Source organism: Streptopelia decaocto, assembly GCF_964273445.1.
Source record: "Streptopelia decaocto genome assembly, chromosome: 2".
In the NCBI taxonomy this organism is placed as follows: domain Eukaryota; kingdom Metazoa; phylum Chordata; class Aves; order Columbiformes; family Columbidae; genus Streptopelia; species Streptopelia decaocto.
Window position 1 is genome coordinate 44,337,957 of NC_138655.1, and position 17,697 is coordinate 44,355,653.

Below are 17,697 nucleotides of genomic sequence, written 5' to 3' on the forward strand. Positions count from 1 at the left end.
GATGTATCCTTCAAAGTGTTTTACTCTACCCAACATAAATGTGGATTTTAACACTATCTACGCAACAGTCGCATCTTCTTTTGAAACTTTTAAAGCATTTTTTCAATTTAAGGACAAAATCAGTACTGACACCCTGCGTTAATTATTTATGATGTTGAAGTATTTCTTCCTTCTCCCTCCATTTTTAAATTGGTGTCATCTTCCTGTTCTGCTGAATAGAAACTCCTCATATTTCTACCTTACAGGAAAGCATAAAGAGAAGCAGCAGGTAGGTCTGCTATACTCAGCAGTAAAACAACTCAGTGTTTGGCAAATCAGGTGAAACGACACAAATTTTCAAAATCCAAATTATTATTCTGTGTGGAACTCCAGTCAGGTCTAAAAACATACAATTAATATTTTTGTTGATAAAGACAGATATGTAACTACAAGGTTTATCCAAGCTCATTGAAATTAATTTCTGGCAGGAAGCAGCAGACTGCGACAATTTATAGCTTATTTACTCCCGAGGCATTTTAGTGAGTGCTCAGCCCCTGCATCTAATTGCATCCATTTAGTTACTGGTTATACCGGACATACCTGAAACATGCCTTGGGATCTATTAAAACAGGGAGGTTACATCTCAGTTGTACTGCATACAGATTCTTAACCAAAATTTCTGCCTCCAGCAGTACACCGTCAAAATCTCACTTCCTCTCTCTCAAGGGGCTGAATTTATAAGACTGACAGATGAGGCAGTGGGAGGATGAGAGAGAACAGACAACTCTAAGGGGCCAACACCACCAGTGGCAGATCAATGAGTGTTCTTCATTCTTCTCTTTTTAAACCACTATATCTTTCTTTTTGCTGCTGGTACTAAGTGTGTAGTTCAGGAAACAGCCGTAGAAAGGGTAGGAGAGAGGTACGAATGAGAAGGTGAACAGGTGTCAAGAAACAGACGCTGAACTACATAAGTGCTGTTAATTCAGCTGCGACAACACTGGATCCTACCTCATTCAACAGCCCCATGAAAAGACTAGAAGAACTGCTGGAAAGAAGACCCCGAAGAAGCCACGGCAACTTTGCCGTGACTCAGTCCTACCCATCTGTCCTACAGGATCGCCAGAAACCAGACTGCAAAGGGCAACACCGCTTCTCTACGGGACTGCAAGGGCAAGGATTTCTTGCAGGGATGGTTTCAGGGGCTGTGTTTTATGCAGGGTACGGGACTCGCTCTGAAAAGCACCTAAATCAGTGAAAGACCTTCAAATGACCTAGTACGAGAGCCTAGTACTTGTTAAAGCATATGGGTATTCAAAAACAATATTCAACATTAACAGTGTTTCTCTCAATTTAAGATTACTTTAATTCTAATTTTTCACAGGGTTGATCTTGGTCAAGACAGGACATGGTTGTGTGAGTTCTATCCCACTTTTCTTTTGCAAAACAAGTGTTTCCTTATTGGGATAAGAAATGGGTTTAGGTTTTTTTTAGCACATCTTACAGTACAGATCCATTTCAAAGATCAAAGTCAGGTTTACGGCCAGGTTTTTGCCTGGATGTAAAATACCCTTTATTATAGGTTTTTAGTACTTGAAATGCAACTTCAGGTTAAAACAGTGACATAAAAATTGCATTTAGTGGAATGGATAATAGTACTTTAAATACTTCATGATGAAGATGGATGATGGCCTGGAAAATTTTTTTCAACAGTAAAAGCGGTCCATTGATGCAAAAAGTTTGAGAACCTCTTATATCTGTTAAAAGAAAATCTCCTCTGTCCCACAGAGTGACTGAGGAAGCACTCTGTCTCTGTAAGAGCGATTGCCATCCATGTGACTGTGGGACAACGTGCACGTATGGGATCTTATTAGCCATTCCTGGCTTTCTCCAGATCATGTGCTTCAAAGGCACAGAAAAAAAAAATAGTCATGACTTTTCCCTCATATTTCCTACATTTTATTCCCTTTTATCCATTTTAAAAGCCACTGCCAGACTGCAGGAAACAAACAGTTTAAAAGCCACCTCCTTCCAAAAAAAAGGCAGCAGTCTTTCTAGCAGGGCAAACCACATAGTTCTTATTCACTCATGTGCTGTGAGCCAAGGTTGGGCACTCACAGGCATATCCCATCATGTGCTTGGATACACCACTGGCTCTGGAAACCCATTTATCCAGTGGCAATGAGTTCTACAGTCTAATTATGCTTTGTGTGAATAAGTACTCCCTTATATTCATTTCAGCTATGGCTTTATTGTGGTTTCCATCACACCTAGAATGACACAAAACGTGTCCCAACACTTAAAAGTAATAACAAGCTATAAAGCAGAGCTTAGGCTAAAACAATTAAGGAAAACATAACCCCCTGAACAATTCCCCCACCCACCCATCTTGTACAATGAAATCACGTTTTAACCACTGCACTGTCCCTGAAGCTACACCAGCCTTTTTCTTTTAATGTTTCCTAGCAGGGTTACCACCAGCACAGCTCCAGCTGAGCCACCAGCATTTTCAGCAGAGTATCTTCTAATCTTCCTCAGAATAGCCAGAAGTAAGTTACTGCTGCTTTGAAACACAATTTACATTAGAAAAGTCTGTCTCTTATTAGTTAGGCAGAGTACTGGAAACACCAGCAGCCAGTTGTAAAACTTCATTTGTATCCAGAATTCCAAAGCCATTATTTAATTTGTTTGGAAAAAATGTAACTAGAAAAAAAAAGCCAACAAAATAATTAAATAAGAAGACGTGTTTGTTATTAAAGCTCCATAAAAATGCAAGTAGGCTTGAAATCCAAAGGATCTGAAAATTAACACTGCAAGTACATAAAAAGAAAAGCATACTGAATAGGGCTGGCTGGAAAACAACAATTCCATTTTGCTAAACATTTCAAGGCTTTGAAATTTGTTTTTGTTCCAATATGAAACAAAAATGAGACTTTCTGAACGTTTTCATGAAATGAGGATGAGAGAGAGAGTATTCACTCCCTCTGGACCTGAAAAAAATCTTCTGAAGAAAATTGTCTCCAAAATAGATAATGTTTCCATGAAACATTCCGGTTTTGATGAAACAGCATTTTTCAACAGGGGAAAAAAAGTGTCAGCAGAAATATCATAGCCATTCTAATAGCAAAGGCTTATCTAGATTGGATGCTTGTATGAATAAATTGAGAATTGAACCAATCTAATTATATTTATATAGGTCCCCATGTGAACACCGTGTCACTTTCCTTAGAAAGATACTCTGTAAGTTACTTGATCTATTGAATTAATTTTCCTGATTAAAGATATTTTATTTTATTCAAAGAATGTAAAAGAAATCACAGAATAAGCAAAATCTGAGAGGTACGATAAGTCAATTTGTTACTTATCCAGGGGGAGTTTTCTATAAGCCTGTGGACATTCTTATTTCAAAATAAGAATGGCTTTACGATTTGCAAGATTTTAAGTTTTTTTTTTTTTAAAGAAACATAAACTGTGTTTCTAAGACCATATAGACGTAACTGAATTAAGGTCTTTTATACTAAGGGAAAGTCTGTGCTTGAAACTTCGAGCCATACTGGGCAGTACTGTAGAAAAACATAATGTACTAAACAGTTCTTTAACAAAAGGGAGGTGAACTAGTGTTTTTCAGTCTTTGAATCTACTGAAGGGGAAGAAAACACTCATATTTTATGAAATATTGCATATGGAAATTCTTCTCTATTCCTTTCTCTGCTAAGTGTGTATTTGTGTGTTAACTTATTTATGCTCCTTTTAGAGTATGGTTGGCCCAAGTTCTACTGGATGCCCCAGAAAAGGCAATGAGGACATTGAAGCGAATAAAGCTAGATTAAGTTGTTCCAAAAATACCGATAACAGAAATAAAAAGGCAGATCACCTCTGCCTGCCACAGGACACAATACATTCTGCCGCAAATTGTTCTCACCTTCCTCTTGTAGTTCTTTGCAAGATTTTCATTCCAGCTAAGCAGCAGGATTTTCCTTCCCACCTCCTGCAGTACTGCTCAATGTCTTCTGCAGAGCTCAGGGACTGCAACTGCACTTCGCTGAACATCCCATAGGCGTCCTGGACAAGGAGGCACAACCTGCAAAACATTCCTCCGTTACTCCCTGCCTCCTGTTCATAACAAAAGAGTTCGTAAATTTATTAAAATTATATTACAAGCTTCAGGACAGGGCTTATTCTCTACCATATCTGGAGAATTGCTACCAAATAATGTATCAATAAACAAAACCAACACCATCAAAGGTTTTTTTTCCCATATATTTTCAGGAGGTAACGGGGCCACGAAATAGAGAAGCATGACTAAAAAAAGCGTAAAGGGCTTCCACAGAGTATTAGATAAATTAACTGTCATGCACTGTGTGGTTTGTGTACTTATAAAAAGAAGATTGAGTTTTTGCCTTGCTTGAAGTGAATTCTGCAATGCAGACAGAGATCGATGTAAAAATTCTGCTTAGAAGTAAACAAGGCAACATATTTCACAAGTAAAAATCACCAACACTGAAATTGGCAAAGCAAACATTAGGTTTTTCTATAACTTTTTTACAAGAGTCCTTAGGATGCAAGAAAGAGTGAAATGTCATTCTTATTAAAAACAAACCAAAACCAACAACACGAAACTGCAGGTTAGCATATTCAATATTGGGTATGAAGAAGCCCAGAGGAACTATTTTAAGGAGGTAATTAAAGAACCTGTTAAACAAACGATTTGATTAAAGTAATCTATGCAAGTAGGGTCTGTAGGGCTGGGAAATATCACTCAACCAACTTGCTGGCATTTCAAAAAGATATTACTGTCATAGCAGATACGGCAAAATCAGTGGACGTCATATATTTAGATAGTCAAAAATGCATTTCTCAAGATTCTGCACCTGAGATGAGCAGCCACGATAGCATGAGTCACGCTATGATGGGTTTAATTGCCCCAGAAAGAGACAGTTAAGCATGGAAACTTTTCAAAGGGAGACAAAAATTACCTTTGAGGGTAGCACATGCATCTTTATTTCTAAATAAAACTCAGGGGTGCACTAGGCAGCAGAATTCGGCTCATTTCAAAGGCACCTGGCAAAAGTACCTCCCCAGAGCAGCACCATTGTTCACAGCAAGCTGACTCCCACTGCTTTTGCAGGAATTCATATAACATATTATACGCATCCTGAAAGCATTCAACAGTAGTCATTATATCTTTATAAAACACATTTTAAATTAAATGAGCTCCCAAATTTTTCTGGAAGAAATCCAAGTATTTTTTCACAGGGAAGCTTAGGTACGTGGAAGATCACTAATCACAGTTTCCTTTTTCATTATGAACCATTTAACTCCAGCTTACACCCTTGAGAGGGCTGGACTTGACACAGGTCGCAACTCCAAAGCATTTCAGACATCAGCAGCTGTGCTAACATCAGCTGAGAGTCCTCATTTTTCAGATTCTGGTGCTGGTTTTGAGGACCAGGGAGTGGTAGGATAAACACTAACAAAGGCTCCCGTATTTCCCCCGTTATCTCTAGCTACAACGGTCTCACACAAAGTCTTCACCAGGCAAAGAAATCTTAAGTACAATTCCTACACAGCCTGCCAAAGTTCAGAAGTCCTTTAGAGCTGTGAAACTCTGCTTCTACCCTGAGCAATGACCAACAGGAGGAAACCAAATGCTGCTGTGATGTGTAGGCTGGAAGGATATGTACCCTGACCTCTGGGATGAATGGCATTCACATCCTAGAAAGTGGGTGACTTTTAACAGCATAAACCTGTGTCTTCAACAGCTCTGTCACTCTTTGCATTTTCTATGTAAACCAACCCATGAGATAAATTCTGGATTTGCACCACAAGATGATCCCCAACTCAAGAGAACAAAGACTGATGAGCCATGAACACGACAGCCCAGAAGCAGAAGAACTACGGCTGCCCAATGCTTTCCGTGTCAGGACCTTGCAGCCGGTTAAAAACTCTCCCGAGTTTTAACTGATTGGACTAAAACTCCTCATGCTATTGTTTTGCTTGGAAAAACAGAGCTAACACACTCTGGAAATTTCTGAAAATCAGATTGAAGGGAACAGGAAAAACAAAGCAAACAGTTTTGCCTATGCTAACAAAACATCCAGTGACTGTTAATTGTGAGAAATTAGGCCTTTGTATCTTGGAGCAAGCAAGGGCCAACTAAGTTAGCGTTTCATATCTGATCAGTTCAGCAGTCTCTTAACTGATCACTGGAATTTCTCATATCTTTAGTGAGCCATAACTGAATGCAAGTAAGTCTCAGACTAGCTGGCACCAGGCTCATATTAAGTCCTCTGGGACAGGTTAATTGCCCAAATAAAAATTAGCTTGGTTGGTGCCAAACACATCAGTCACTAAAAGTGCATTTTCCCAGTCCTTTTAAGACAAGCAAAGAGATGGCTGCTGTCAGACATGGGAGTCTCAAATCCCCACATCTCTGGCTGCATATTTCCATCCCTGTGTGGTGGCAGCATTAATAACTAGGATAGGAAACTGATCTGACCAAAAGAAAAAAAAATCTGTAGCCAAATAATCATCATCAGATCAGCTCCTTGAAAATAAACTCTGTAGAAGTGAACTCCTGTTTCCGTGGAGTACCACTTCTAGACAAGGATGTATTTTCCAAGGCAGGATGAGGAAGCTGAAGCTTCCACTCCAGCTGTCTGGTGTACGCAGCACAACATCCCAGGTCATATGATGGGAGAATGGTCATCATATGACCAAGATGAACATACAGAAGTAAAGAAAGAACTGGGTAACTTGGGGCTTATATCACTAATGTTCCCATTCACATTAGTAACACATTCATGAGTATTGGCATTATGAAGAAACATAGAGCTGCAGAACCTCTTGCACCAAACCCCAAGTACTTTTGCTCTGCCAGGACCATAGATATGAGCAGACATCCACTACACTATACTTGTTCTAACAGCATCCAAAAGGTATTCACGATTTTAAAATGAAATGTGTATATTCACTCACTTGGAAGACAGAATTTCACAAATAACCTCCAGTTACCCAATTGCAGACTGAGAAAAGGAATATCCCAAACTGATGCTATGAAAAGAACTTCACAGATGCATGTTCCCTGCTTCAGCACACTTCTAAAACAGTATGAATGATGACAAAATCTTGAAATACTCTCAACACCATTTGATCTGTCTCACACAGGTTTAGTTGGTAATGCTATACATATTTAATGATGAGAGACAACTGATTTTCCTACTTTATGACTACCATTAAATAAGCTGAACTCCACAACAGACTCAGCAATGCATTTGGAGAACTAATCTCACATTTGGGGGCAGACTTTTTAACATGAGGAAGACATTTTTTACACTGAGGGTGGTGAAACATGGGCACAAGTTGCCCAGAGAGGTGGTAGATGCCCCATCCCTGGGGACATTCCAGGCCAAGCTGGAGAGGGCTCTGAACAACCTGATCTAGTTGAAGATGTCCCTGCTCATTGCAGGGGGGTTGGACTAGATGAATTTTGAAGATCCCTTCCAACCCAAATCATTCTATAATTCTATGAAAATGGTTCTGTTCTTAATGGATTTTGCACACACTGCTAGCGTCACTCACAGTAGTTCAGTGGCTTTCAGAGGCTGTTGATTCATAGCCTGAACTTCCTCACTGGCATTGTTTTTTTCCTTGATTTCACTTCATTCCGAGAAAAGTGCATTTGTATTATTTTCCCATGTTAGTGTTGCTCTCATATTGCAGAAAAATGTTCTTGCAAATTAAGCCTTAGCAGCAAGTATGCCTGTGATTAAAGCAATGGTTTGTCCCATGATTTTCCCCCCCTTTGAAGCTCACTACTAGGATGAAAACCCACATCTAAATTATGAGACAAACTATAAATCCAGAATGAGTATTTGCCCCCAGGAATTCAGCATTTATATTTTGTGCACATCTACCACAAATACTTTTTTTTTTTTCCATAAAATGTGGTGTTTGTACTGAATCAGTTAATAAACTAAAACATACTTTTACCACAGCCTTGTCAGTATACACAGTAGTGAACTGTTGTTAAAAAGCGCAAGATCACCATTTTTATCAGCAGTGTTCATGTAGGGAGGAAAAAAGGCCACCTTTATTTTTGGACAATAGGATGCAACCCTGCGTAAGACTTGAGATTAAAATATGATTTTGGAAACTTAAATTTCTCATGCAAATTCACTCCAGAAGCAAGGGGTAGCAGGAAAGCCAGCTGAGGAGTGAGTGTGGGAGATGCCAGACTAAGGGAAAGGTGAAGTATGAGTCACTGGTAATAACAAAGAGGGCGAAGATAGGGAATGATAAGTGAAGCAGAGATTAGCCTTTTTTTTCTTTTTTTCTTTTTTTTTTTTTTTTTAAGTAATGACACAGTAAGTCTCATTCAAATGCTTGGGAAGATTTTGTTAATTTGCTAATAGCCAGGAGCAAGGATGAGGGCTGGAGGAAGATGGGTCTGATTACTCTGCATTATTTCTATGACTGTGCTGATCTTTAGAAGAAAATGTCTCCCAGTAGAAATCTGGAGAGGATTACAGGATTACTCTGCCATGCTCTTCCCCTAGTCACTCCTCATGGATAAAGGGTAAAACCTTCTTCTACTGTTACTTTTTTATGCATGGAAAATCACCTCTCTCCACACTACTGCTTTGTATTGGGCATCTGACTTCCTGGAGAGGTGAGTGCAACAAAAACCTTCTTCAGCTTTGGTCACCTCCAGCCTCCTCAGCAGCCAGTGGAAAAGAATAAGAAAACGAAGATCTGCCTGCAGAGATGAGAGCGCACGGAGGCCAGAACTGACTGATGACACAGGGATCGCCTTTACTGAGTCTTGTGAAAGCAAGCAGCAGGAATTTGTCACGAGCAGATCTTAACTAACAAATAATTGTTTTACCCTTGGGCAGAAGGACAACCATGTGGCCCACAGCAGCTTTTCCCCATGCGCAGCTAAACCGTGCAGTACAGCAGGAGGAGCGGGAAAACCAGGGAAACGCCACCACCTTCACCATGCTCGGCAAGGGCTTCATTAGTTACTCTTTCTTTGGAAGGCAGGGAAAGAGGAGAATGGGGAAACGCCTGAAGACTAGTTGAATTGTATTAGATCTGATATTTGCTCATCCTTTATCTTAACCATCCAAGAGGCAGCTGCTGCTGCTTTGTTTGTCAGAAGGACCTCTTATCTCTTTGAGGTGCGGTCCTCGCAGAGGCATAAAGCACACGTACATAAACACACATAAACAAAAACCCCCTCTCTCCCTTAATCACCAGCGGCACAACACGACCTACACAACGCCAATTCAGCAACTTGTCTGGTCAAGTCTCAAGGTGGAGCTGATTCACTCCTGCTAATATGGCTCAGATTCAAATTGCAACCTGCAGGACACCACCCTACCGGGATTCAATTTATCCTTACCTTATGCACTCCTTGCTTTCACCATACCCATATTCTTTCTGGAAAATCAAAGCTCAGGCCACAGCTCTAAACACAGAGGGAACAACGATCCAACTCCCCCACTCCCTCATAACACTAGAGGGGTTTTCCTATTAAAAGCACTGTATTCACCAGATCAAAAACTGCTTCATGTTCCCTTTTGAAAACTATGCACCCGCTGTAGCAGTCTTTAGGGAGACACAAGATTCAGAGTTTTCTGCTTAAAATCCATATGATTTGCTGCCAGTAAATAGTGACTGAAGCTCTACAGAGCATAACTATGGATTCACCAATACAAACGAAAAATAATGGTGACGATGACTAACCCCTTCTATGTATGGTTGCAGAGGTACACACGTAGAGAGGAAAACATAAGCACCCCTGCTTCCAGTTTATAAGGGGAATGTCAAGTTCAAAGAAGAATCCTGGTCATAATTCCTTCCAAGTGCAGACAGCTGGAACACCTCTCCTATGAGAACAGGCTGAGAGAGCTGGGATTGTTCAGACTGGAGAAGACTCCAGAGAGACCTTATTGTGGCCTTTGAGTACATAAAAGGGGCATATAAGAAAGATGGGGACAGATTTTTCAGCAGGACCTGTTGCGATAGGACAAGGGGTAATAGTTTAAAACTAAAAGAGAGGAGATTCAGTCTAGATGTGAGGAAGAAATTTTTTACAGTGAGGGTGGTGAAACACTGGCACGGTTGCCCAGAGAGGTGGTAGACGCCCCATCCCTGGAGACATTCAAGGTCAGGCTGAATGGGGCTCTGAGCAATCTGATCTAATTGAAGATGTCCCTGCTCATTGGAGGGGGCTGGACTAGATGAACTTTGAAGGTCCCTTCCAACCTAAACTATTCTGTGGTTCTATGTTTCTAGCACCCAGACTGATGCTCTGGTTTCAAGCACTGAGATGACCCAAATGGCAATAACTTGCTTTGAAAATGGGAGGTTTAAAATTAACCACAGCTGCAAGAATTATAAACTCCCAATCAATCCAGAACTTGTACAGGATTTGCTGCTCCAGCTAGATCCCTATAAGTCAATGGGGCCTGATGGGATTCATCCAAGGGTACTTAAAGAGCTGGCTGATATCATAGCGAGACCTGCCTCCATGATTTTTCAATGGTCCTGGGTATCTGGAGAGGTCCCAGTTGGCTAGAAGCAAATGTTGTCCATGTCTTCAAGAAGGGCAACAGGGATGACCCTGGCAACTACAGGCCTGTCAGTCTCACTTCTGTGCCTGGCAAAATCATGGAGAAGATTATTCTGGGAGTTATTGAAAAACACCTGAACAACAATGCAGTCATTGGTCCCAGCCAGCACAGCTTCTTAAAGCTAAAGTCTTGCTTGATCAGCTTAATTTTGTTCTATGACAAGGTTACCCACCTAGTTGACCAAGGGAAGCCTGTCAATGTGATCATTTTGGATTTCAGTAAAGCCTTTAATACTGTCTCTCACAGTATCCTCCTGGACAAGTTGTCCAGCATAAAGCTGGATATACACACAATGCAGTGGGTGAGCGATTGGCTGATGGGCCGGGCACAAAGGGTTCTAGTAAATGGGGTTATGTCAGGCTGGTGACCAGTCACTAGTGGGGTTCCACAGAGATCCATCTTAGGGCCAGCCCTCTTCAATGTCTTCATAAATTACTTGGACGTGGGACTTGATGGAATACTAAATTTGATGATTACAAAAATTTAGGAGGAGCCATTGACACTCGAGAGGACAGAGAGGCCCTGCAGAGGGATCTGGACAAATTGAAGAACTGGGCAATCACCAACCATATGAAGCTTAACAAGAGCAAGTGCCAGATTTTGCACCTGGAACACAGCAACCTTGGCTGTACATACAGACTGGAGGATGAGATGCTGGAAAGCAACTCTGTGGGGGTTCTGGTCAATGGCAAGTTGAACATGAGCCAACATTGTGGCATGGCAGCCAAGAGGGCCAACTGTGTCCTGGATGCATCAAGCACAGCATTGCCAGCCGGGCGAGGAAGGTGATTGTCCTGCTCTGCTCTGCACTGGTGCGGCCTCACCTGGAGCACTGGGTGCAGTTCTGGGCACCACAGGATAGAAAAGATATTAAGCTGCTAGAGAGTGTCCAGAAGAGGCTACAAAGCTGGTGAAGGGTTTGGAGAGGAAGTCATAAGGAGGAGCAGCTAAAGACACTTGGTTTGTTCAGCCTGGAGGAGACTGAGGGGAGATCTACAGCTTCCTCACACGGGGAAGAGGAGGAGCAGGCGCTGATGTCTTCTCTCTGGAGACCAATGACAGAACCCGAGGGAATGGCAGGAAGATGTGCCAGGGGAGGTTTAGGTTGGACATTAGGAAAAGGTTCTTCACCCAGAGGGTGCTGGAGCACTGGAACAGGCTCCCCAGGGAGCTGTCACGGCCCCAAGCCTGACAGTGTTCAAGAAGAGACTGGACAACGCCCTCAGACACATGGTGTGAACTGTGGAGTTGTCATATGCAGGGAAGGAGCTGGACTCGATCCTTACGGGTCCCGTCCAACTCAGGACATTCTATGGTTCTATTGAAAAGTGAAGTTTGCGATCATTTAAGTTCTTGTTCGGCAATTGTGGAAGGCCCCAGAAGGAGGGGAAGGAGAAGGCTGTTCAGGAGTGTTGGACCTGGCAGAGCAGGAGCAGCGCACACAGTTAAACACCAGACACTCTGGTTCCCTCCAGTGAGAGACAGGCTGACCTTGCAGAAGTATTGGTGGAAACTGCACATGTGACAGGAGTATCACCAGGGCAATCAAATCTTATCTCAGCATCTCAAACAGAAAATATTTTGCAGAGGCCTCCCTCGTGTCAGGAAAGGAATCTTTTCTTTGCAGGCAACTCTTAGCATGTGAGTATTTATATAACATGCTTTGCAATAACTCACTACAGTAACTATATCAAGCCCATCATTTTGGATTTTCCTTGGTTTTCCTTACATTTTTATGCATGTGTTAAAAAAAAAATGAAAAAGAGTAAGAGCGGTTATAAAATAACTGTTGCTTACTTTTATTCACTTCCTTGAACAGTCACTTACTTCAATACAAACTGGAAAATCAAATGCAACTTTCACAATGTCTTGCATGAATCCCTGCCTGTTGATTGCTTTTTCCATTTCTTCATTCAGTTTAATCCTTCCACCTACTATTTTCTGTCTATGACCTGAGGAAGCAGCAATTCTGTGGGAAATGGCTTTTGTGCGTAGGAAGAGACCTGCACGAGCCAAACATATCAGCAGGGCTCCCTTCTTAATGCAGAACATGCATGCAGAGAATGGAGCTCCACCGCTCTGTGAATGTTCCCACTCGAAACATGGAACACCACCTGCCTGGTTGGAACTACGTACAGCTTCTCGAGAACGGGTGTAGCACAAAACCAGACAGCTTTTCATACTTGCAATGACAAACACGGCTTCACACGTGACATTTTTTTTCAGCATAAACCATTTCTTCTACGAAGTTTTCATGTGGCACCGAATGAACTTTTTAAACTCCCCATGTGACGCTGTTTCTAAGTGCACTTTCAAAGTAAACTGCTGATGTGTGTGTTTTATTTGTACACAGAATTTTACTCAAAAGTAAACAAGACATTTAAAACCATAAAAAGACATTCCTGATGTCCACTCAAACATAATCTGGAGCCTAAGTTAAAATTTCAAGGAGTTATGGAGTTGCATTTGAGAAATATTTTCAGTATCAGCCAATAGCTTCACTTATCTCAGATTCATAAACAAATATTGAAGCTGTTCTATATTAATATTTCAAATCCAAACTAATTATGCCACGTAAGTAAAAATTTATAGCGATGGCTGGTTTGGAAGACACAGAAAAATAACTTTCTAAGTATTGCCTAAAAGTTTGTATAAAGGTTCAGCTGTAAGAAACCAGCAAGTCTTTCCTCCCTCCTGATCCCCCAGGCATCTCCCCCGCACAACACGACGTTGCACGTAATTTACGGTCCTTCTGCTAACATCCATTCCGTACAGCTTGTTATGTAAATAAAAACAATTTTGGGTGGTAACAAAACAGCAAGCACATCAGATCACCCCAGCTTGTTTCGGACTCAGTATGCTGTTAATTGTAGTTGGTAAAAAAAAATAATGATGCACACACTCCTCAGGTTCCTCAGTTCCTTCAGAATGGAATCCCTTTAAAATCCCTTGGTTATTTCAGTATACAATGCAGAGTAAACATTATTTTCCTGTATGTCATGATCTACTAATCAAGAGTCAAAATCTACATTTAAGAAACTTACAGCCTCAGCTGAAAACTGCAAGTCTCTCTTATGGATGATCTCCAGTAGAAAAATCATGTTCCAAATATAACGTGTAATTACCACCCAGTCATTTAAAATACTTATCTATGAATCTGAGGAGGGGTTCTTTGTTTATTTTTTTTAATCTTAAGACTTGGTAATTATTGTTTTGGCATATGAGATTTCCAACAGTCGGCGAGGTGCTGCCAAAAGATCTTCTCTTGCAAGGTGCTCAGCACCCTCCTTTCCAAGAAAATCAGCATTCAACTGCTGGTTCTGGCAACATTTCGCATCATCTTTGCCACATTATATTTCCTCCACTCCTCGGTTCCTTATACATAAAAAGCAGAATAAAAGTCCTGTCTTCAAAGGGTGAACTGAAAGCAACAGCTGAATAACAGTGGTATCTAGGAGGGCAGGTCTACAAAGTGTATTCTGTGTGCTAGATCCCATTTGAGCTAGAGGAGGAGGCTATATATATATATTTATCTATATATATATATATATCTGTACGTATGTATGCATGTATGGAGAGAAGGCTTCCATGCAGTATCTACCCATTTTTTCCATGCTACCAGGCTTAGATAGCTCTCAAGTCCCACTGCAAAACCCATGGCAAGGGCTTTACAGTATTACAGCATCTGGAATGAAGCAAGAATACTGCAGCAGCAGTACCAGGGTCGCTTATCTTTCAAGACAGTATTATTTGTGGATTCACCAGATTTACTTCTGAACCACACAGGCAATGAATGTGATTCTAGAAGACTGAATTAAAAAAAAAAGAAAAAAAAAAAAAGAAAGGAACACAAACAAACAAAAAAAACCAATGTGAAGTGAGTATTAAAAAAAGTAACTGTCCATTCAGCAGGCACAGAACATCCTAAAACACATTCTTAGTAGTATATCATTGCACATGTGCTTCCCCAGTGCATGTGAAGGGTAAATGAAATGTAATAACACTGCAGGATTTCTTACAGAGCTGTGTCTGTATTTAATAAGGCATTCTGCTGTTTCAATGCCACATCATCCCACCGAACTAGCACAAAAAGATAATATTAACTGAAATAAAAGGCAGGATAAAGAGCAAAGAAGAAAAGCAGAAAAAGTGATATCACGTTGGCGCTCCTGCCCTGGCAGAAAGGCAATTTTCCACTCCTTTTCGCAGGGTCTGCCGTTTCTGTTTTTCACTCAGCTGTTTGTCCCTGCTCCTGCGGCTGCCTTTCCTAGGTGTGTTTCTAAATGCGGGAGAGGGAGCGTGTTTGTGTGTGCGCCTCGCGTGTTTACCAGAGCGGTGGTAGCAGTTCTCAGCAGTCCACCGAGAGTTCTAGGAAACGGCCCCTGTTATTTTATTCTGGGTCAGTGTCAGCTCATGTCAGGCAGTAAAGATCAGTCAGGACAGCTCGCTCCATCTCGCAGTCCTGGCCGGAGGCCTCAATGGGAGAGGGGAAGGGAGCGAGCAGCGAGTGGGCGGAGAGCCTTCCCAGCACTCTACCAACCACCGCACGAGGAATTATGATAAACACCGCTCTGGAAACCAGATACAACAGTACATTGTGTTCTTCTTCGGAAAAACAACCAGACTTCGGCTCACTTAAAGTAAACAGTTAATCCTGTTTATCCTTTTTTTTTTTTTTCTTTCTTGATGAGTTGTTAACAGAACAATCTCTTCTGCACAGCAAATAAGAGATCTGTCCCTTCAAGGAAAAAAAAAATCAATTTGATATGTAAGCTTTCTACTATCGGCAAACAGCGTGGAATAACAGTCTTTCTTGGCTTAAACCGACTTAAGACAGCAATGCCAAAACTGAATGAAACCTTTCCCTCACTTACATACTTTATTTTGGAAAACTGAAGTCCCAAACAGAGCGTTCTATTCATCCCTTTTAACCATTCCTTTTCTGACAAGAACAGGCAAAACTGGTTAAAAGACAAAAATTCGGGGTGCGTGGTGTCCTTGCAGCAGCCCGAGTGCACAGAGGGTGCCTGGGGTGGACAGATGAGCTGCTGGGCAGGGGGGCGGCTGCCCCCAGCTTCTCTCTGGGAGGTGAAAAGAGGAGTCGGACTGATCGACGGCAACTGAGGCAACAAACTGCAATCCTGCTCTCCAAAATATATGCTTACTGTGCAAGTTCATGATGTCCCTGATTTTCAATATTAAGGGTGATTAATTAGAAAAGCAGATGGAATTGATTATCTTGTTTTGCTGGAGCCACCACAGCCTACCTATTAACTGCTTCTCACTGGGGGCTCCAACCGAGTTCAATGAAAGCTATAAGCTTTTCCAAAGGGAATTCTAATTTTTAGCACTCAGGAGTTTAAATAGCTCCAAGAGTCAACAACAGAAGTGTGCTTAACATCGCTAGTCAGTAAAAGTTTGTTGATTTAGCTATTTATAATCATAAAAACACATGATTTGCAAAACTGAAAGAGGAGAAGGAAGATATTTCCCTGGTTTTACTGATTTTGCAAGCTCTAAGATTCTGTGTAACCAATGTCACCAAGTGCAAAAATGTATATTCAGGTCTGTGAGTGAAAGCCTGATTTTCAGATTTTTTAAAAATATATTTTAAATGTGAAACTTTTTTATTTTTCCTGCTTTTCTTCCCCTTTATTCTCCATTTATTCATAAATCTTTTGCAGCAGTTGCTGAATTTACAATCGCCCTGATGAGCTCTAATGTGACAGAGCAGGACCGAGCAGGCCTATTTCCCATTGCAGATCCCGGGCCGGGGAGGCAGCTGTCAGCAAGCTGAGCCCAGCAGCCTGGAGGAGCACCCTCAGGACTATCCCCACCACTCCACCATTTTGCCCTCCACCATGGCCTCCAGCCAAGCCTGGAAGAGCCAGTACTGGTAGGACAGGACTGCTGCTGAACACTTACTTCATCTCGCTCCAAGGGCACCCTGTCATTTAACCCCCTCCCTTCCAGCACAACACCTGCACAAGAAAAGCATGGTTTCTCTCTTGTGATTGTGGGTTTGGCCTGCCAAATTTGTCCCCAAATTGGTGGGCAGTTCACAGTGCTATCTATGAAGGACCCAACTGATCCAACTCATGCCAAGGAGCTGCAGCTCTGAGGAGAGCGGTTACCAGCTGCATAACTGCAGGAAAGAAGCAATATACTTTGGTAAAACCCCTTCAGGGACATGGTTTAGTGCTAGAGTTAGGTTGGGCTTGATGATCTTGAGGGTCTCTTCCAACCAAAATGATTCTTTGATTCTCTCTGGGGAAGCCAGAGGAGAATGTGGTGGAGCTACGGCCTCTGCTTGTTGGAGGAACTCCCAGGGGTAGGAGAAGAAAGAAATAAACCTAAATTGCTTAGGGTGCGGTTATAACCCACGTACAAGAAAGAGTCCTTTGACTCCCCACATTTTGACCCCATGGTGGCAGGCCACCATCATGCCCTGCTTCAGAAGGAAATGTATCCAGCCGAGAGGAATGTAGACGAGAGGTGAATCAATGGGACATCGTTAGGAGACAAAGCAACAGCAGGAAGAAAACGTGGAAGGTAACAAAAACAAAGGTCAGGAGGAAATGCTCTCTGATATTACCTCTTCTTCACTTCCTTTCTTACACCTTGCTGTTCTCCATGTCTCTGGTAGTTAGAGATTAGGGAAAAAAATGCTGGTCTGTGGCCACACTTGTGTAATCCTGTGGATGACCTATGACCATCACTGATGGAGCACTTTCTCCAGACACATTTGTTTTTTTTAATATCAGAAATTATGGACATAACAACTGCTGCTGAAAGGGAAGTGCAGGTGGCAGCAGTTTTCCAATTTGAAAACGAAAAAAATAAAAGTTTTATTACCCTTTTAAGATTCCATTTGAACTTTCCAAAATGAGAAATCCTATTTTCTGTTGTAGGTTTTTATAAATTACTTTTAAATAAGCAGCAGGACTGAGCCATTATCCAAACCTCACTCCATTTCCATTGATTTCAATGAGCCTCATTTCATGCCGTATAGCAGGCAGAGAAAACACCTGGGCAGCACCAGCAACATTTCTCCACCTTGATTTCATTCAATCATTCA

At 41.6% G+C, this 17,697-nt stretch overlaps 1 protein-coding gene across 5 annotated transcripts in view; it reads right to left on the reverse strand.

Moving 5' to 3' along the window:
- SPIDR (scaffold protein involved in DNA repair) overlaps nucleotides 1-17,697 on the reverse strand; it is a 212,271-nt gene that overhangs the window by 24,504 nt on the left and 170,070 nt on the right. For 4 of the 5 annotated variants that reach the window (XR_014183220.1, XM_082044378.1, XM_082044376.1 and 1 more), the window contains one exon: nucleotides 3,902-4,060. The exons of the other annotated variant lie outside the window; for it this stretch is intronic. Coding sequence is in view for 3 of the 4 variants with exons in the window: in XM_082044378.1 (XP_081900504.1) it covers nucleotides 3,902-4,060 (159 nt within the window). In the remaining variant the exon portion in view is untranslated. The remainder of the gene's footprint in view (nucleotides 1-3,901; nucleotides 4,061-17,697) is intronic. 5 annotated transcript variants of the gene reach the window in all.